The 22,215-nt window shown below is 41.9% G+C and overlaps 1 protein-coding gene across 1 annotated transcript in view; it reads right to left on the minus strand.

The window, feature by feature from the left end:
* The window catches only part of CUX1 (cut like homeobox 1), a 536,633-nt gene that overhangs the window by 19,465 nt on the left and 494,953 nt on the right, over positions 1-22,215 (minus strand). Inside the window, exons 15-18 of the mRNA XM_073616665.1 lie at positions 8,101-8,237; positions 6,239-6,314; positions 4,860-4,966; positions 2,787-2,903 (exon numbers count right to left, since the gene is read on the minus strand). Of these exons, the coding sequence (XP_073472766.1) occupies positions 2,787-2,903; positions 4,860-4,966; positions 6,239-6,314; positions 8,101-8,237 (437 nt within the window). The remainder of the gene's footprint in view (positions 1-2,786; positions 2,904-4,859; positions 4,967-6,238; positions 6,315-8,100; positions 8,238-22,215) is intronic.

Below are 22,215 nucleotides of genomic sequence, written 5' to 3' on the forward strand. Positions count from 1 at the left end.
CAGGGTTGTCGGGAAGAGGCCCTTGTCCTCATCAACATGGGGACAAGGTGCTTTGGGGGGGGGGGGCCCCGCAGGGCGCCCCCCTCCCCCAAAGCACCCACCCCCCATGTTGAGGGCATGCGGCCTGGTACGGTTCAGGAGGGGGGGGGTGCTCGCTCGTCCCCACCCCCTTTCCTGACCGGCCAGGCTGCGTGCTCGGATCGGGGGTCTGGTATGGATTTTAGGGGGGACCCCACGCCGTTTTTTCGGCGTAGCGGGGTTCCCTTTATAATCCATACCAGACCTAAGGGCCTGGCATGCACCGCGCTCACCGCAATAGGAAGATTTGTTTTTCCTATTGCAGAGAGCGCGAGATGCAATACCCTGCCCTCGCGTCGTATCTGGTCCGTCGGACCAGCCTACACACGAGCGGGCTTTCCGTCGGACCAGCACACACACGAGCGGACTTTCCGCCCGAAACTGAGTCCTACGGAAAGATTTAAAACTTGTTTCAAATCTAGGTCCGGCGGGCTTTTGGGAAGAAGTCCGCCGGAAAAGTCCGCCGCCGCCCACACACGGGCGGATTGTCCGGCACACTCTGGTCCGCCGGACCAAGTATGCCGGAAAGTCCGACCGTGTGTACGCGGCAATAGTCATATTTAGTCAGATTTAGCTAAATCTGCAGTACATTTTAGTCTACTAAAATCATTTTAGTTGACTAAAATCTAATGGGTTTAGATAATTTGTAATGGATTATTTAAGCATTTCTCTAGAATTTCCAAACTTATTATATACTCCTGGAGTAAAAAAAATCAAATATGTTATTCTTCATGGTATTAAAGTTTGAACAAACTCACAGATACAGATTTGGCCTCTCTGGATGGTCTAAGGAGGCCTGTATTGCTGCACAGTGCTTTGGATGATGATCTGAGGAGGCCTGTAATGCACAGTGCTCTGTATGGTGGTCTGAGAGGCCTGTATTGATGCACAGTGCTTTGGGTGGTGGTCTGAGGGGAGGCCTGTAATGCACAGTGTTCTAGGCAGGTGGTCCGATAGGCCTGTAATGCTGTACAGTGCTGGATGGTCTGAGGGGAGGCCTGTAATGCACAGTGCTCTGGATGCTGGTGGTAAGAGGAGGCCTGTAATGCACACAGTGATCTGGACGGTGGTCTGAGGAGAGGTCTGTAATGTACACACTCACAGTGCTCTGCTCTGGATGGTCGTGAGTTGGGACTCTCGTCAGGAGGCCTGTAATGCACAGTGCTGCCCTGGACGGTCATTTGAGGAGGCCTGTGATGCTGCACAGTGCTAACTGCTAAGCATGGAGCTCCATGGAAACTGGAAGTTCACGAGGGTAAACGTTACTCCCTCACATTTTCGTTTTGTTTGTTAACGAAAACGGAATTGATTTTTGTCATAGTTTTTGTCAGTGGATGAAAACGTGGTGTTCTTTTCATTTAGTTTTTGTCACTGTAAAAAGGCTTTTGACGAAAATGTTTTTGTTGACGAAATTAACACTGTTAGGAGCCTGCAGAGCATTGCACCTGCGATCAGTAGATTGCGGGTGCAACGCAGGATTCCTGCAGACTATCAGTGTAATGCCGTGTAAACACGATCGGATTTTCTGACGGGAAATGTTGGATGTGAGCTTGTTGGCGGTAAGTCCGACCGTGTGTATGCTCCATCGGACATTTGTTGTCGGACTTTCCACCAACAAATGTTGGCTAGCATGCTCTCAAGTTTTCAGCCAACAAATGTGTGTTGTCGGACTTTCCGATCACGTGTACACAAGTCCGTCGGACAAAAGTTCAAAGTACAAACACGCATGCTCGGAATCAAGGACGAGCCGGAAGCGCTCTGACTTGTAAAACTAGAGATCGTAATGGAGATATCACACGACTATTGAATTTCCTTTTTATCGGCTCGCCGTACATCTTGTATGTCACCACGATTGTAATTGTTGGCCAACATTTGTGTGACCGTGTGTATGCAAGACAAGTTGGAGCCAACAACCTTTGAAGAAAATTCTGCGGTTTTGTTGTCGGAAAGTCCGATCCACAAAGGCTGACAGTAGTTGTAGTTCTCCCATTCACAGAACTCTGTAAATGAATGACGCGGCCAGGTGGTTGGAGCCCCAAACGGCACTTTTTTTGAAAAATTGTGATTCTAGGTGCAGGGAGAACATCCCTGACATGCTGTCACAGGGAAGGGGGAAATCGACCACGCTATAGGCAAAAGACAGCTACAGTACGGTCGTCTAGTTCTGAGAGGGCGTCTATTGCCATCCTCCCAGAACCCCACCCCCCTAAGAATCGCGTTCAGGGGAGGAGCTTTTGGGCATAAAAAAAGTCAAATATGGCTAAACACGCCTAAGCGCCAGGCGCATTTAGCACTTGAGCATTTATTTCAATGGCCAGAATAAATTCAGGAATAAATGTACAAATGCGCCTAAATGCGTTTGAGAAACGCGGCTTGGGTGCGTTTTTAATGCTGATTTTCTCCTGTATAGAGAAACAGCATTTACAATAAACCAGTGTGCATGAAGCCTAAATGGAATCCTCCAGAGACTCTCTAAATTTAGAAAAGCCAAATCAACAGTTAAAATATTTTCAGGAAGTTCCAATGAAACTGAGGCAAACAATCATATTTGTGCTCTTTATAAATATAACACATCCCTCTAAATTCCAACAAACAGAACATGTTTGAACAATACTGTATATATGCAGTAGAATGATGGAAATTGTTTATAGCTGCCAATGCATTAAATAAGGGCACAATTTTAATGGTCATACAGACTGGGATCTTACCCTGCCTGGGTAGCTCTGCAGGAACTTTATCTTCTCGTACAGCTTGATGTTGTCAGCTCTCAGGTTGTCCAGCTCACTCTGAAGGGCTCTCATTGTATGATGCATCATGCGGTTTTCCTGTATAGCAGAAACGATATGTATCCCTGGTAAACCTACTATTACAGTAATAAACAAAACAAAACGCTGGCGCTCGGGATATGGGTATAAATGTCAATGTGATCTAAACCGTCCAGGATTAAGGGTAGACAGAGTCCAAGTAAGGAGAGGTGACGTTTCCTTAATGGTGATGATGATGAGTCTTGAGGGTGATTACAGTAAGGACAGGATAAATTTTTGTTTTCATACAGTATGTGAGATAATCTCCTAAATTTGTCTCATACAAAACCATAAGATGATTTACAACATTTTCTTTCACTTTTTTTAATACAGAAAGTTTACAGCACAGATAAAAGATCCCAAACAGTGGTTTATGGGCCACATGTGGTTTGCCACTTCTATTGATGTTGCTTAAAGCAGCTTCTTAACAGGTGCTTATCCCCTGCCTATCCTAACATCTGTGACTTATATATTTCTTTATTGCATGAGGACAATTGTATCTTGACTAATTAATATTGATAGTATTACTAGCAGAGGCTCTTTGAGTTGAAATTAACATGTTTCTTATTACATACAGGGTGTTGCAAAGGGCAGAGCACAATTACCATAGTGGCAAATCACATTTTGAATTTTTGCAGCCAGATCAGTGTTATATTAATTCTGATTGGTTGTCATGGTATACTGAACTTTGTATATTAAAGCGGCGTTCCAGTCTCCTGTGAAAAAAATAAAAGTCAGCAGCTAAAAAAAAACTGTAGCTGCGGACTTTTAAAAAACAGCCACTCACCTGTCCCATAATCCAGCGGTGTACTCACCCCAGTGGAAGATGTACTCACCCCAGTCGGTTTCACCTTCTGTCTCCTTTCCTCGGCGACGGCATCTTCACTATGGGCACCTGGCTGTGACAGCTTGAGGCTTCACAGCTGAGTGCTCACTGCACATGCGCGAGCAGCGCTGTGCATCGTGAATGGTGGATGCAGTCTCCCAGGACCTGTCACATGTTCCAGAAGACTGCAGGGGGGAGGACTTCAGCTCCGATCGCCTAGGTGGTCGGAGCGGAAGTAGGAGCAGGTACCTGCCAAAATTGGATACCCGCTCCTCAAAAGAGTCAATTCTTCAAGAGGAACGGGGGACCAGTCCTCATAACGGCACTTCCCCTTTTGGGTGGAGATCAGCTTTAAGCTTTGTTTTATTATTAAAGTGCACCAAGTTTACATACCAAAGGATTTGAAGTTCACTTTAAAAAAATAAATAAATGCCCATTTTTTTGCAGGTAAAAAAAAAAAATGCATTTACAATTTTTTTTTTTTTTTTAGGAGCCTGGAAAGCATTATACCAGCGATCAGTAGATTGCTGATGCCATGCAGGACTCCTGCATCATACGTCCAGGCAGTTTCACACTCAGTGCTTCTACTACAGCTCAGCCACTCTGAAATTAACCCTGTTTGCCTAATGCAGTCTTACTGAGGCTGTTAAAAAAAAATCCCAGAGTGTCTCTTGATATTTGTAGTTCTGAAATATGAAAGGCAGAGTTTAAAGAAATTTGTATTAGTGTAATTGTATGCCGTAGTACTATCAATAGTTTACAGTATTTATATAAAATAACCTGATGGTTAATATTATGGCTGCTACTAAAATTAAATGTTATTTCCATGCACTGCTGCTTGCTGACAACTTATATCCACACTGAATATGCTGACAACCCTCCTGCTACCTGGTTATGATTTAGGAATACTTTATGTTAAGTGACAGTATTATAGATGACTCTTCAAGCTGCCTGGAGTGTTCTATGTATAACCCTGCTCCAAAGAAACAACTAGAATAGTAGGAAATTTTTTAATTTTTTTTTGGTATGCTGCGTGAATGGGAACACATACCAAACATAAAGTGTGTGTGTGTGTGTGTGTGTGTGTGTGTGTGTGTGTGTGTGGGGCGGTCTGTTAGCATTGCTCAGTGGTAAAATGTAGGACAACCTACCGCCTCCAGCTCTTGATTTCTAGCCCTGAAGCGCTCCCTCTGACTCGATATGATTGATAGGAGAGAATCCATCTGACCTTCTGGAATTGCAACACTTGCAGAATAGCCTGCGTTTGTAAATCAACACCGAATTATAAACACAAACCTATGTTTGCAGTGCATTAATATAATAGACAAAATAGTATCAGTATTCATCTCATATCACTTCACCATTCCTTTAGATTAATTTTGTGTTGTGTTTATCTCAAACATTTATGTAACCCTTCAGGAGACCCGAAGGTCCCATTTAAATTTGTCCTGCTTTTGCTAAGTGGTGTGGTTGGGCAGTTTGCCTTCTGCTGTCCAACAATGCTGCTAGCAAGTATAAAGATTTGTGAGGGACAGCCCTGGTGTCTAGCAGCAGGGACCACTCTGGAGACCAGCACTGCCATTCACAAAAGGTCACACAGCCTGCAGTGTTATGTTATCCATTCATGGTTGCTTCTAAACTTAAACAGCCTTGGAAAATAGATCACACATGGTGTGTATGTTTTGCAAGCATAACAATGCCTCCAGATAGGCTGTGAAGCAGTCTCCTGTTGCTCCATAAGCAGCATGTTTCAAGGTGACAAGATGCTCAAAGCTGTCAACCCAGCAAGTGGAAGGACAGTGGTACAGAGATCCTGGTGTGGAAAAGTGTGGGACAGGTCTCTGCCACTGCTGGGGATCTGCAGCTGCGTGTAAACATTTAGGGCACCTGCAGATAGGTCCCACAGCCCCACGATGCTAAGTGGTATTTTAGCATTATGAATGATCAAGACAGGGCACACATTGTTAAGTCATAATAGTAAAAGAATAGTCAACTTAGAAAAGGGACGAGGTCTCAGTGCTGACTGTATCCCCCCAACAAGAAAGCCCATTAATTGGGCTGCATACTGGGGTTGAGCAACAGCCAGCATTAACATAAATAAAGAATGGGACCATATACTATATGCACTTGGTCCCATGGTGGGCTTATGAGAGCTTTAAAAACATTTGGAAACTATACTTATAATGTGGATATAACACATTTCACTTCAATTTGCAGATAGCCATTATTTTCTAAAACTGACAAAAAAGTAAGATTTATTTTCCTTCTTAAAAAGAGTAACAGCTGAAGAAGTACTGTGTTGCAACTTACTTTCAATGAGCTAAAGAGAGCTACACACGCCTATACTGTTGCTAAGGAATAACAAGGGAAATATCTGTAAGTGTTATAATAGGATACAATTTTGAATGACTTATGACTCACTCTGTTGTGTAAGGAGGCTGTGTAACTCTCAGGACTGGATATTATATGTATTTCATCTATTTAGCAGTTTGCCTGGAGTTTAGCTTTAAACGGTACAGTATGTACCCACCTTGATTACCATAGAAAATTGCAGTGGCCTCCTTGATTGGCTCTGGAATCATTTCCATACTTGGCTCAGCAGCTCCCTGTTGAGTATCAATAAGTAACAAGGCAATATTGTCAAAAATATTTACACTCTAAATAAAAAAAAGACAATTTATCTCAACCTATCAAAAAAAACCCCATAATTATTATGCTAGTCCATTTAATTAGTCTACTAATTGCCATAGCACTTTCTCCTTAATAAATCTTGCTGATTATACTGCATGGAAATTAGAACTGCAGGCAATATACACATTTCACAGAAACATACCAAATCCACCAGAATGGTTGCTATTAGCTGTAAAATTATCTTCATTACATTCATTTGCTATACATTAATATTTTACAATAGTTCTGTATTCACATTCCTGTGCAGCTAGGAGCAGAACAAAGATGGCAAACTGGTGTTGCCTTATGAGTTTATGTGAAATCTCCATTAATAACTGTAAAATATTGTAATAATGAATATATTTAATTTAGCTGGCATCTATGAAAGCCGGGCAAAAAGGGTTTCATTTAAGCTTTTGCTAAGAGCAGAGAATGTGGGCCAAGGCTTGTATATACAAACAATGCAGAGCCAATTCCATTGTTTTACACCTACTCCTTTCAAAGGATCCCATGTTGGGATATGCATTGGAGGGGGCCCAACCCATAATCAACACCTAACTTCCTGGGGAAATTCAATTAACTCCCGTCAGCATAGTCACAAGGATTTGCATGAAAGGGGGCCGACTGGAGTCAGTCCTCCAATCATGATCCAAGCTAGGCCAACCAATGAGACATCAGCCTGGTTTGATATACTCAGAGCCAAGGGGGAGGTAACGCTCTCTTTCTGATAGACCAGCAAGCTGAATGGAACTTGGGTAAGGATGGGTAATTATGGGAAAGGAATGCCCTTTTACTTGTAACTAAATATGTGTGCAGATTACTGTATTGAGGAATATACCCTGTATTCCTTCATGGAAATACTTTATTTCAACCTAATATTTTCTTCCTTGGTGTAAGACGATAGATGATTGTGTATAGCTAGACTTTCAACTGCTTCCTAATAAATGTTATTTTATTTGAAGCTTTCACTCTTGGTCGAAAAGAACTCTTATTTAACCCACATCATATCTATGAGATATGAAAAATCTTAAATATAGATTTTTCAGGGTAACAATTCCCGTTTTTTTTTTTTTTTTTGCTCTTAAAAATGTTATCACCATTTTTGCATATTAGTGCAGCAGATTCCCTGCAGGCTCTTTGCATCCACTCCCTGTTTATATACCTTTTCTATAGTAGCAAGTCAGTGCTCAGGGTGGGTATTTCAAAGATGACATCAACAGAAAATGCTGGCGTATTGAGTGTTGACACGGCTGCTAATAATTTTCACAATAAGCAGACGTGAACTTGTGCCAATGCAGGGGCTCAAATGGGGGGACAGGAACAGAGCGCTTTCACCCCAAAACAAGAAATGCTTGAACTAGGACTTTCATGGTGGAGTTATCAGATATTATTTTATTTAAGGTTGCAGATTAAAAAATTTGAAAGTTAACTTTGGACAATGGACATTTAGAGGCTCAAAAGAACTTAAGTGTAAAATTCCTAGTGCTTTCCCACTCCTAGGGAGCCGCAGATACAGCCAGCCATACATGTGAATGTCTGTATGCTATTATGCCTTATGATGCTCCTGTGCATAGGCATTTACCTGTGCATTTGTGTACGGGACATTGCCTGAACACACTAGCCTGGAATTGGGGAAAATATGCTGTACATGCATTTGTGGGTAAACATAGATGGACCACAAATAAAAGGTGACCAAGAGCCCAGACAAAAAGTTTGCCGTACCTCAGCATCTGGTCGCTGAACCGAACCTAGGGACTGGACAGTGCTCAGGTCATGCTCCAGCTTGGAGATCAGCTCCTTCTGCTGAGAAACGGTGGAAATGGCTTCTGTGAACTGCAGTTGTAACTCTCCACAGCGAGCTGAGGGAACATATCACAATGTAAACACAAACAACTCTGAATATTCATGTTTATGCAAGTGCCTGAAATAAGAACTGTCTGTACAAATCTCAGATGTCTCCTTCAGGAGAAGAACCAGCTTCCTTCCTATATCGCTATACTATACTATAGATTTTTAGCGACACTAAATTGAAACATTGATCTAACCTCCTCTACACCAATGGAATACCTATGCAGGAATTTCGACAAACACACTCACCACATATCTAAAATATACAATATAATGACCCCTGCCTCCAAAAAGTTGTTCTATATGAATAAATGGGAGCAAGATTTAGGAGAGTTGGAGTTGGCAAAATGCACATCCAAATCATATATTAATACTTCTCTGATTGAAGCAAACTATAAAGTCTTCCTGAGATGGTACATGGTGGGGAACCCCAGTTTAAAAAGGCTGCTTTAGAGTTTGTGGCCTAGATGGCACCGTGTTCCACATTTGGTGGACTTGTCCAAAAGTAAGGAGGTTCTGAATCCATACTTATTTTATTTATTTACTCACTCAAGTGAACCTCATTAAATCACCACTACAGGCACTGCTGGGGCGCCCGGTCCAGGGGACATTAAGACATATGAAGAGGCTCATAGCATTTATATTTGTAGTAGACAGAATTTCCATTGTTAGGTCTTGGAAATCCCATTCGGTTCCAATTTATCCTACTAAAGTCCAAGTTATTCTGGATTATGATAAATGAACGCCTATTGACAATCCTGAACAATAAGCTCATCGTTTGGGATCCCTGGATCAAATATCTCTTGGATACCTTATGAGACGGGTTTGCCATAGAAGCTTTTTATCTAAATAGGGTGCACTTCTCTCTGGCTTTGTCTTTCCTCTCTCTATTATCCACTTTCCTTCTTTATCTTTCTCTGCATTTGCCCTCTTATAGGCCCTTGGGCCAATTGAATAAGAGTTTTTGGCCCTCATACACACTGGACGTTTTTACAGCTGCTGTGTTTGGCTTCAGACGTTTTTTTCTGCAGCCAATAAACTCCCCAGCATGTTAGCCTATGTATCCATGCACACATAGGCTGTTATCAGCAGTTTTTGGCAAGGGTTTTTCTGGCTTGAAACCCCCCCCAGAACTAGTGAGTTTTGAGAGGAGATTTTCAACAGCTTTAACTCTGAAAAAAGCTAAAAACAGCTTAAAAACGCTAAAAAACTATGAAAAACGTGGCTATTCAGAATTTATCAGCGTTTTTGAGCCATACACCTTTTTTTATAACTCCTTTATTTTCCAAAAGTTGCAGTTTACAGTCAAACGAAAAGGAGTAACAACACATATTCAAGTAGCACTGAAATTAGATTCACATGCCAACAGGCCAAGCAGAATGCGGTATGGATGGTCATGTGTAACAGAGGACAGTCCACAGTTTGCCTAGCATATATGGCAGGCTAAGTAATGACATGAGAAACCCAAAAACAGACTAGTGAGCTTAAAACTGTGCAACTATATTTACAGACTAATACAATATATCGGGAAGCAGGCCTCCTGGTGGCCAGCCGGACCCAGAATTGGGACAATGGGATTAAAATAATATATTATAAGATACTCTAATATATGAAAAGGACATCACCCAGAACTGAGCCAGGTATACAGCGGGGGAGGCGGGAGTAGAGTTGTGGAAAAAGGACAGGGGGGAATGGTGGGAAAGGGGTAGAATCGGGGGACAAGTGACCCTTACACAAGGGGAGAAAGAGCAAACAAAGAGAGAAAGAAAGAAAAAGAGAGAGAAAGAGAAAGAGAAAGAGAAAGAGAAAGAGAGAAAAAGAAAGAGAAAGAGAGAAAAAGAAAGAGAAAGAGAAAGAGAGAGAGAGAAAGAGAGAGAGAAAGAGAAAGAGAGAGAGAGAAAGAGAGAAAGAGAGAGAGAGAGACTTTGGAAAACCACAAAGATTTTGATGGCGGGTTCTCGGATCTCCAACACAAGGGGATGCATGCTTTAGCCGCATTCAATAATGGATTTGTGAGGGTAGCTTTAGATTTCTTAATAGGACGGTCTGAGAGATGCAACAGACATGCCGCAGGGTTCCCCTCTAAGTCTACATTAGTCAGGTGCTTGACAGTACCAATCACCTCCCCTCAAAACGGCCTAAGTTTGGGACAGTCCCAAAAGATATGAAGCAACGTTCCCTCTGCATTACCACATCAACCATCATGTACTAGGGACCTGAGGAAAAAAGTGGTGCAAAGTGGTGGGAACCCTATCCCAGCGGGTCAAGATCTTGTAGCCAGTCTTCTGCATTCTAGTGGCCATGGAAGACTTCTGGGCACAGTGGAGGATTTTCTCCTTCTGCAAGTTAGAAAAATGAGTTCCCATTTAGAAAGGGACCTGGGAACAAATCCTGTTGCCGGTCGGATCAAAGAGGCGTAGCTCAACAAAAGACAGTGATGGATCGGCTCCTTCCTGTGGCATATATCTCCCAGTTCTGTAAGCTGGTAGAGTATACCCAGGGAGCACAAACACCGGCGGAGAAAATTGTGCATTTGGAGACCACTCCATAAGTCCAAAGGGGGGTCGGCAGCAGTCACACAGGCCGAAGAGGAGAGCTGTCCCATCCAGCCCCAAAAAGTTACAGAGATGGAGATGGCCTTTTCAAGGCCAGGCGCTGAAAATGAGGGTTCTGGAGGCCTGGTATAAATTCTGGATTACCCAGTACTGGCACCATGGGGTAAGGAAACAGTAAAATAGAGTTTTGGAATGTGTCTATGGCAACCAATAATGTGCTGCCAAGGGTAGGATGATCCCTGAGGCCTTTCGAAAGGGGAGATGTGATCCAAGGCCAACTCTTCACCGTGATCCATAAGCTTTTATGGGAGTATAGTTTTGCTAAAAAAAGCTACAGCTAGATAATGCCAAAAAACGCTACAGCTTTCTACAGCTAATGTTACTGGCTTTTTTTTAACGTCCAGTGTGCAAGAGGCCTCAAGATTGACATGTGCTCCCAGGGGGTACAAAAGGTTTATGATAGTCCAGGGCATAGTTGTTATATTTTACCCTTCATTTCTGACTATTTCTGAGAGATGTTTGCTAGCTCAATTTTTTTTTATACATCCCTTTAACTAGCACTAAAAATCCTGCATTAATCAGCACGTTTCAAGAGAAGCAGTTTATACTTAGTACCACTAGATGTCACTATGTCCTCAATAACTAAAATATGGACATGGGTGAATAATTTGAAGAATCACTAAATTGCAATTTAAAGTGGAAGCTTTTTTTTTTTTTTTTTTTTATCTGTAGCAATCCATACTTGTCATCAACACGCCACAGTTATATTATTGCATTTTAGACAGGATTCTTGATATGTCGGACCTTATATCTCAGTCTCAAAAGGGATGTAATGGCAGTACTACAAAAATAAAAAATAAAAAAAATAAATGGTGGCGACTCTTCTGCTACTGATGTCGTTTAAGCTGGTGAAGTTAAGAGGTGAAATCCTCCAGTGATATCAAAGCCTCACCACCACTCCTGTTCCTGGAGGCTAACAGCAAACAACCTCCTTGTACCATGTCAGTCGCAGTTAAGTGTAGTCATTGGCCAGTGTCATCATATGCTGCCAGTATGAGCATCTGCAGCAATCCCTCCTTCTGGGTTGTATATTCTGTAATAGGAAGCAGAGCAGCAGGATATGTGGCCTATTTTTGGAAGACAATATTTTTGTACCTTCTTATGTCAGCATATTGGAGGTCAGCTCCACCGCTCGACCCCATAGGACAGCACTCTAGCATATAAGTCTGCCATCTATTCCTTCCAGCATTACTTTTCACTCTAGAGGTTCCCTAATTAAAAAGGATGAAGAGTACCTCCTTATCTTTCATACCTTGGTTAAGGCGTGTCCATGTTGTAAAGTGACCTGATTATATACCTGGCATAATTTGCTGCAGTCTGACCTACTGCCTTCCCATTTTCCAGTTCTTCCTTTTGGGTCTTTTACCTCTTTAAAACCTTCTAGATGATTTTTAGAATTACCCCTTCTCTCCTTGATCTTTTAGCATCTTGCTGGATGCATTTAAGGCATGCTAACTGGCCTTCTGCTCAATAGTAGTGCATGTCAATATAACAAAAGTAGGGATGGTTGTTGATGCGATTCTTCATTGAGCAAGCTTATTAGAATAGGTATTTATTTTGCCCAGTTACAAAAAGTAAAACTTTGTACAAAAGTTTGGGCATGCCGGGTGTGCTTGGCAAAAAATGAATAGTTCCACTTGAATGTGACTGTCTACTACTAGATATAAGCAAAAATAATGTTATTGATATTCCTTCAGTTCCCATGTAATGGAGATACAGATGCATAAAGGCAGACATGACTAAGCATCACTACACGGTATGAAAAGTGTTAGCTGTTTCTCCCTGTTTTTTTTTTGCATATGAAGTGACTGTATTGGATTTTAATATATTAATAAAGGTGCCTTCAGCGATGTGCGGCCATCCAGGACTTTTCCTTTCCTACAAAGGCAGACATGTTTGAAGTCCAGCCTGGGTGGCAACCATGGCTTTCTTCAAAGTTACAGTGGGGATGTGAATGTAGCCACTCAGACAGGAAGTATGTTGTGTTATTTACAAAGTAAATAAAAAATGGTCAAAAACATGAAAAAAATAAAACGAATGCAGTCACCATAGCTAAGGATTGGTAAGCTACATGACATTTTTGTTTTTGGGTTTATTTACACTTAAATTGCTTTTAAAGTGTATGTAAAAAGGAATGACAAACTGACCTTTCACAACATTATGGAGTATGAAATATAATTGAATTTCTCATTATCCTTAGGCCCCTTTCACACGGGGCGTGTTGATCCGCCCCGTGTTTATCCGCTGCTCATCGGGGATCGCTCCGCTTTCCCCAGCTGAGCAGGCAGATGACAGGGCGGGACCCGCACACTGTGCAGGGACCGCCCTGTCAGATCTCCGCTCTCCCCTATGGGGGATCGGAGGAACACGGACCGTCTGTCCGTGTTCCTCCGATCCGCTCTGCAGATGGATAGAAAAATAGGATTTTCTTCCGTCCGCAGAATCGGACGAGAGCGGAGCCGGACAACATCGGGTGTTAGCGGATGTACATCCGCTGACACCCGCTATCCCATAGGGATGCATGTATGTCCGTATTTCATCCGAAGACGGATGGATGAAATACGGACATACTGTCCGCATGTGTGAAAGGGGCCTTAGCAAGATCTTACTTTATTATATAGCGATACTATTTTATACTTTTTTACTATCCTTTTTTTCTCAGAGATTTCTCAAAATGTGTACACTGTTAATGTAATGCATGACTGTTATGGCAACAACTGTAATTGGGTAATTTATGTAATTAGGTTAACACAATGCAAAATGCATTAAAACGGGCTGATAATATATGTAGCGTCTCTAAGTGCTAAGACATTAGGCTGCCAGACCAGTATGTTAAAGCTCTCTTCTCCTACAATCATCACTTTGCTGGCTTATTCAGAATTGTCTTCATTCACTTTTTTTTCCACCATAATTTTTGTTGTTTTCTGGATAATTTGTAGAAACGAGAAGTTATCGTACAGAATGTGTCAAATAATGCTTAAGAATTGTAATTTTGCAATGTGAACGATTGCTAGGAGACTGTTCTACCTTCTTTTCATATACATTTTTGGACACAGCAGGTTTTGTTAGGATCAGTTTGTGCTGCAGGCACACAACAGCTCCTGCTTCCATACGAATGGGTTTGAGTAGTGATGTGTTCAATGCAAAATGCAACATTTGTAAATAAAGCCTGTCTAAAGAGGCCTGAATAAACCTGTTAGATTCTGGACCCCGTTTATTTTGTTCTTCTATTGATTGTACTGTTCACTGTTGTGGTTATAAGTGTGACTATAAAGTCAAATATGTCATTTTATGTCTTGAGAGGCCAATTCTTAAATTTCCCAGGAAGCGATGTGTAATACACATGTGGTGCAGCTTATATGATAGGCCAAACATTTTTTGTCACAAGAAAAGCATAAGGCCAAGTTCACCTTAAAAAAAAAAATACTTTTGTAAAAAAAAAAAAAAAAAAAAAAAAGGTAAATAAATAAAATGCAGTTTTTGGGGGTAAAAAAGTGCATTTATTATTTTTTTCTCAGGAACCTGCAGAACATTGCCCCCTCAATTGCAATGTCAGGCTCCTGCACAGTCTTCCTACAGCTCTGTGCCCATACTACCTCTATAAAGGCTGTCACTTTCTGAGATGCAGGAAGACTGAATGCACTATGAATATGTTCATCAGAGCCCTTCACAGTCCATTGAAATTACAAGGCCATCTGCCATGGTGGCAGATGCCACTTGTAGTGTATTCATTCACGGATTCCTGTGAATGAATGACATGGCTGTATGAGCAGAGCCCTGAAAGTCACACTGATTGTAAAATGTAACAGCGGGTGCTGGGAGAAGAACCCCCACCTGCTGTCACAGCGGGGGCGAGGGGTGCTGCATAGTAAAACTTAAATATGGTTGTAACCTTTAACATATTACTTAAGGTGAGCCTTTAAAGAGACTCAGAGCAAGGTGACAAACTACCATCATCCGACATCCGACATTTAAGGTACACCGGGTTTATTTATTTTTCTGCCTCATGAGACAGTGTTCAGGCCTGGTTATTAAAGTGTTAGTAAACTCTCATTCACTAGTTTTTCTCATTTAACGCACTCTGAATTAAATGACATACAGTAAAACCTTGGACTGCGAGCATAGTTCGTTCCGGAAACATGCTTTTAATCCAAAGCACTTGTATATCAAAGTGAATTTCCCCATAAGAAATAAAGGAAACTCAAATAATTCGTTCCACAACCATTTCTTCATAAGTCCTTCAGTTTATAGTCCATATAAAAAGATTATAGCAATGTGACCAGGTTGTTTAACCATACAATGTCCATTAACAAATGGCAGCCTCCACAAGGGGATTAGAAGCAAAATCCAGCAGGAGCTACAGAGTATAAAAGAGAAGAGAGGCTCCTCTAAGTGTAGCAATATGTTGCTAAATGTTGTACCTTCATTAAATGTAACCATATTGCTACGCTTAGAGGCGCCTCTCTTCTCTTTTATACTCTTGTTGTGACATGTTGTAGTTGTGACATGACGCTACTTGTATATCAAGTCAAAATTTGTTTAAAAATTTTGCTTGTCTTGCAAAACCAAGTTACTCTCAAACCAAGGTTTTACTGTATTAGTACCATTTTTATCGTTCCAACTTACACCCTTTAGAAGAAATTGCCGATGTATTCTTCAATGATGTCACCGGCACATGCGCATTTTGGCCCTTGTTTACAGCATGATGTGTGTGCCGTCAGTCTGTTCATCCTGATGCCGTTTCTGCATCATCAGCAGGCAATCTCGCGAATCTGTGAATCCATAGAGAACTATCTAATACACCCCATGTGGCATGTAATGTCACTGCTCAGCATTAATGGAGTGAGCGGGTCCGCTGCGCATGCGCAAGATGACACAGAGGAAAGGGCAGACGTATGCTGTGGGGAGGAAGCAGTGTACAGGAGCTAAGATGGCACCGGCTTCAGCCAGGATACAAAGAAACGAAAATACACAGTCAAAGAAACATGGTCGGGGGATGAAATGAATTGAGATTTATTTAAAAAGGTATACATTATTGGCCTTTTAGTTGCACATGATGCGTGAACCGGAGTTTACTACCACTTTAAGCCTGGGCATTGCATCTCTGAAAGAGGTTACATGCTCTTTTATACCTGTAAGGGACAATAACTTACCAAGCACTCTAGAGCAACAGAGAGGTGCGGAATGTGGCAAAAGTGGGTATCCATAGGTTTGGGGGTGGGGTCTGGGGTGATCTTTCAAGAGAAAATGTCACTTTGCCCAGAGTGAGAATAATGGATTCTCTTCATCCAAAACAGCATTTTGCCCCACAACATTTATACCCACTTAGGTAGCACTGATACACTACAGGACGCTGCATTTCTGGAAGGATCGGAAACAGGTACTGTTCTTAGTTTACTGATAAGCTGCGATATATTTCTTAGGTTGGTCTTGGCCTAGTTAACCTTTAGTGTGAATTCACACTGGAATGGAGAGCTGCCACAGTGCTTTGCTGCTCCAGAAGCTCTCCATTCCTGGCTGCAGGAGGGGACAATGTTGTGCACGATTCAGCGCATCGCATGACTCCTTTTTTATTGTTTTGTACAAACTTCATGTGAAGTGTACAAAATATACACTTCATTCATAGCAATGTACAGCAGCACGATGCGCCATGGTGCTGTACGTTGTCATGCATTTTGGCACAGTGCGCTGTGATAAAATGCATCATATCTACATTTTAGTGCAGCCCTAGGCTGCTTTGCTGTGTGAACGGGACACATAGGAAACAAATGTTTTCTGTGTGTCCTTGAGGTGACAGACGTTTTATAATGTCACTGCACATAGCGTGAATTCACCCTAAAACTAACCTCCACTGCTGCCAACACACAATGAGTTATCTTCTAAAATGTCTTGGGTACACTGTTATACAAATACCAGTTGTATTTCAGAAGTTGCAGCCTCATGCACTCCTGCCTGTGTTTCACTATTGCTCAGTGTAGACGCTCATCACATCGTTATAGTTAATCAATAACAAGAGGCAGATAGTGGATGGCCAAAGCGTCAATTTCATAAATAGTTGCTTTTTACAGAGCATCACAGTTTTAAGGGCTCCTGAGGAATTCAAGAAGAACTCAAGGTGTGTATAGGCGTTTATACATAAACTTAAAGCCTAAGAAAAGATATTTCTTTTACAGAGTTCCCCATCAGGGATTTAAAATAAAACAGCAGATCCGGCTGCAATACTCACCTCCTCTTCGGTGTTGTCCACCACAATTAATTGCTTTCCACTACTAGATGTGCTCAATGATATACTAGTAAGCCTATGGGTGATGTCATCACCTAGGCTCTGCAGCAGTTGTCGCTGTCCCTCCTCTATGTTGAAGCCGGCGCTGGAACCCGATCATGTGACCAGACCTGAGTGGCTTCAAAATAGGTAGGTATAGACATCTTTCCTTTTAGAGGGTAGATAATAGGGTGGGGGTAGATTTAGGCCTAGCTAGAATTTGACTGGAATTACACTTTAAGCTTGCCTCTCCAGACTTTTGTTATTGGAATAAAAATAAGGATTTGTAGGTGAGTCACTAGAGTGAGCTCCCAGGGACTCAGCACAATTTCTCTGTCTCTTAAAGTGGGAGTAAACTCCCATCACTGACTTGTACCTATAGGTAATCCTACAAGACTTGCTTAAAGGTATTGTAAATATCTCCTTAGCCATTTAGGATATATTTACTGTATATGCAGCCTATGACATCACCGGCGCATGCACCCTGAAGGAACGGCCACCAGGACATTCCTTCAGCGTCCTGTGCCGTAAGCGGCAGATCCCCCACGCATGCACAGGAGTGATGTCATCGCGGCTCAGGATAGTCGCACAGCTGAAGTCAGTGGACCTGCTTTAACTGTAAAGGTGTCAGCCACACAGCGAGTGCATTGTTTGAATAAGTCAGACAACTCAGATACTGCATATATAATGGGGAAATAAATTATACATACATAAAGATGCATTTATAAATTGTTTTATAAATTATACATGGAAGAAAGGTTTTTAAACCTCAACCTCAAATTAGGAGCTAATCTCTTCTAAATGTTTTACTAAAGACTGAAAATACTACACACTCCCTTTAATTACAAAGCAAATTTTAGAGCCTTTTAAAGTCATTGCACATTTGGCCACCAGTGCTTCAGAGGTTCAACAATGCTGTCAGTTTGTCAATGTTATTTGTCCTCTGGATTGACAACATTTGTAAAGCATAGAAATGTTGGCTGCCAACTAAGAGGCAAAACTGTTTTTCACTCTCAGCCCAGCACAAGACCGCTGATTCCTGACTGTCATACCTAATAGTGAGATGTCTTTTTGCTCGGCATATTTGCCTCTCCTGTTCAAAATCTTCTACGGATACTGAAAACAACAACATGACTCAATGCCAGGGATCTGGGGAGGAATAGGTGTAGCTGATAGGGATTATAGGTTTTGTAATTAGCAGCATTTAGAGTTTCTAATCGGAACTTGGACACACACAATTAAATTTTCTCCAAACACAGCTAAACTGACCGCATCTAAATGCAGGTAAATGCTCACTTTGAAATTACAGCATTGAAAAATCATTACATGTATTTATATGCTCCTAGAAATGTCCTCTAAATGCATATAAAAGCAGGTTTGATAGTGCCGGCGTTGAAAAGATAGCAAATACGTTTTTAAACCAACCTTGTTTAATCACACAAACAGTAGCTATTTGTACTTATATGCCCTTATACCCAAAGATACTCAAGTGATAGTGATATGACATGGAGTTATATATTTCTTAAACACAAAAATTATTTATATACAGTAGCTCACAAAAGTGAGTACACCCCTCACATTTTTGTAAATATTTTATTATATCTTTTCATGTGACAACACTGAAGAAATGACACATTGCTACAATGTAAAGTAGTGAGTGTACAGCTTGTATAACAGTGTAAATTTGCTGTCCCTTCAAAATAACTCAACACACAGCCATTGATGTCTAAACTGCTGGCAACAAAAGCGAGTACACCCCTAAGTGAAAATGTCAAAATTGGGCCCAAAGTGTCGATATTTTGTGTGGCCACCATTATTTTTCAGCACTGCCCTAACCCTCTTGGGCATGGAGTTCACCAGAGCTTCACAGGTTGCCAGTGGAGTCCTCTTCCACTCCTCCATAACCACATCACGGAGCTGGTGGATGTTAGAGACCTTGTGCTCCTCCACCTTCCGTTTGAGGATGCCCCACAGATGCTCAATAGGGTTTTAGGTCTGGAGAAATGCTTGGCCAGTCCATCACCTTTACCCTCAGCTTCTTTAGCAAAGCAGTGGTCGTCCTGGAGGTGTGTTTGGGTCGTTATCATGTTGGAATACTGCCCTGCGGGATCATGCTCTCTTTCAGTATGTCACAGTACATGTTGGCATTCAAGGTTCCCTCAATGAACTGTAGCTCTCCAGTACTGGCAGCACTCCTGCAGCCCCAGACCATGACACTCCTACCACCATGCTTGACTGTAGGCAAGACACACTTGTCTTTGTACTCCTCACCTGGTTGCTGTCACACACACTTGACACCATCTGAACCAAATAAGTTTATCTTGGTCTCATCAGACCACAGGAGATGGTTCCAGAAATCCAAGTCCTTAGTCTGCTTGTCTTCAGCAAACTGTTTGCAGGCTTTCTTGTGCATTATCTTTAGAAGAGGCTTACTTCTGGGATGACAGCCATGCAAACCAATTTGATGCAGTGTGCGGCGTATGGTCTGAGCACTGACAGGCTGACCCCCCACTCCTCTGCAGCAATGCTGGCAGCACTCCTACTTCTATTTCCCAAAGACAACCTCTGGATATGACGCTGAGCACGTGCACTCAACTTCTTTGGTCGACCATGGCGAGACCTGTTCTGAGTGGAACTTGTCCTGTTAAACCGCTGTATGGTCTTGGCCACTGTGCTGCAGCTTAGTTTCAGGGTCTTGGCAATCTTCTTATAGCCTAGGCGAGTGATGACGAACCTTGGCACCTCTGATGTTTTGGAACTACAATTCCCATGATGCTCATGCACTCTGCAGTGCAGTTAAGCATCATGAGAAATGTAGTTCCAAAACATCTGGGGTGCCAAGGTTCGCCACCACTAGCCTAGGCCATCTTTATGTTGAGCAACAATTCTTTTTTTCATATCCTCAGAGTTCTTTGCCATGAGGTGCCATGTTGAACTTCCAGTGACCAGTATTAGACACCGGGGAGGGAAAATGGCTAAGTGGGCCCAATTTTGACATTTTCACTTAGGGGTGTACTCACTTTTGTTGCCAGAGGTTTAGACGTTAATGGCTCTGCGTTGAGCTATTTTGAGGGGACAGCAAATTTATACTGTTATACAAGCTGTACACTCACTACTTTACATTGTAGCAATGTGTCATTTCTTCAGTGTTGTCAAATGAAAAGATATAATAAAATATTTACAATAATGTGAAGGGTGTACCCACTTTTGTGAGATACTATATATATCATCAACCTGTGGTCCTTTTGGTGCTTTATCTCAAATTTTGGTCTTATTAGTACTTTATTTTGCTTGCTTCCCACATTGCTTTTATATTTTTAAGCTTGTGATCACCAGTATTTTTGTACTCATCTACCAACGATGGATTGTACTTTTTAAGAATAAACCTCTCCGTTTTTGGGCCTCACCACTGACATGGACATTCATTGTACTGTTCATTTAAGCACAAGAGAATCCATTTTGTTCTCACTGTTGAAATGTGTTCTGTAACCTTCACCTAACACACAGACACTTCTCCTACTAAATGCTCTCTACTCCCCCCTCCCTTTTCAAGGTTTAACTTTTGCAATTGTTCTATTCGCTAGTTTTTAATAATATATTTCTATTTGTTAGCTTTTAATAACATATTGCTATTTGTTACTTTTTAATAACATCTCACACCACCCCTTTCTTATCTATGTATAAAATAACATGTAATAATAAATTTTTCACTGAACGGACATTTTAAACACAGTGATTGAGTCCTGTGAATCTGTTCCTGCAGCTGCAGTATTAACTTTGTTTTAGAGTCCCAATCAGAAATCAGTCATATCAGTCTTGGCGAGTCATAACAGGAGTTTGGCAGAGTCTCCAGAAGGAACCGCGCTTCGATCGGGATCATCGGGAAACGCAGACCTCAAATGCCGGCTAGGTAAGCTGCCCTTAAGCTTGCTATATTTCTGCCTTTTCCTATGTATCCTATCTGTCGGTTCTCAAGGAAACCAGACCACTCTCGGACCTTTCTGGTTGGGTAACGTGTGTGTGTGAATGTGTTTGTGTCCCCCTTCACGGGTTGGACTGTGTGTGGATAGGGAAAATCCTCTGCAGTTCCCTGCGTTGACTCCTTGTGGGCGACCTGGGTCAGAGGCGCATGGTAGGGTCAGATAAAACTCACAGAGAAGAGAAGAGACGAGGAGGGTCTCTTAATGAGTGTTTAGTCTATTGTCATAAACCCCTTCTATCCACGTAGATAAGTGGAGACTATTCTTGTAAATCTGCAGATTTGCTGTACTATTTGTTTTAGAGGCAAGAGGGTATAGGCACAAGTAGAGAAGAGAGAAGACTGGCCAGTCATTATGGGCATTAAATTAATTAAGGGAATGAAGGGAGAGAGGCCTTCAGAAAATGCCCAGCGCAAGATGAGCGCTAGAGAATATATGAACCGAAGGTACGGTTCTGCCTATACTGAGCCCCTAGATAAATGGGTAGAATGGACAAAGGGAACAGCTAAACCTTTAAAATCTGAAGGGACTTTTGATTTAAAAGTATGCCAAACTTTTCTGCACGATTATGGCCCACTACTGTGCAGTGAAGGAACGTGGAGAATAGCTTGCACATGGGAGACAGAAGCTAAAGTAGCAAATCAAACTGGCTTGACGGAGATATTTAATAAAAGTACTGCCCAAATTTACTACGTCTGGCCAGAAGACTCTGTAGAGGAGGACCCCCCACCTTATGTGGCTGCCAGTTTGGCTTTAAGGGGTCCACGCACAAAAGCAAAAGAATTAGATTACATGGAACACACAAAAGATGAGCTATGCAATATAGTAGAGAGCAGAGGTTTAACAGCCCCATATCAACCTACAAAGAGGGATTTGGCTCGTATCCTAGAAACAGATGATTGGCATAAATCAAAAGGCACATATGCAAACCTGGATCTCTCTGAACTTAAGGCTTTGGCCAGAGAAAGAGAGATAGAGTCTGAACTTCCGGAGCAAACCATAATTTCCAAATTGTGGCAGCAAGATGAAGAGAGAAGGAAGGGAGATGCCAGCCCTTCTGCCCCTGGCATAGAGAAATCTGTTGCAGTTTATCCTGTCAGAACCCAATTAGTTTTTGAAGGTGATGCTGTTG

The sequence above is a fragment of the Aquarana catesbeiana genome, linkage group LG02, assembly GCF_042186555.1.
Source record: "Aquarana catesbeiana isolate 2022-GZ linkage group LG02, ASM4218655v1, whole genome shotgun sequence".
Taxonomy (NCBI): Eukaryota; Metazoa; Chordata; class Amphibia; order Anura; family Ranidae; genus Aquarana; species Aquarana catesbeiana.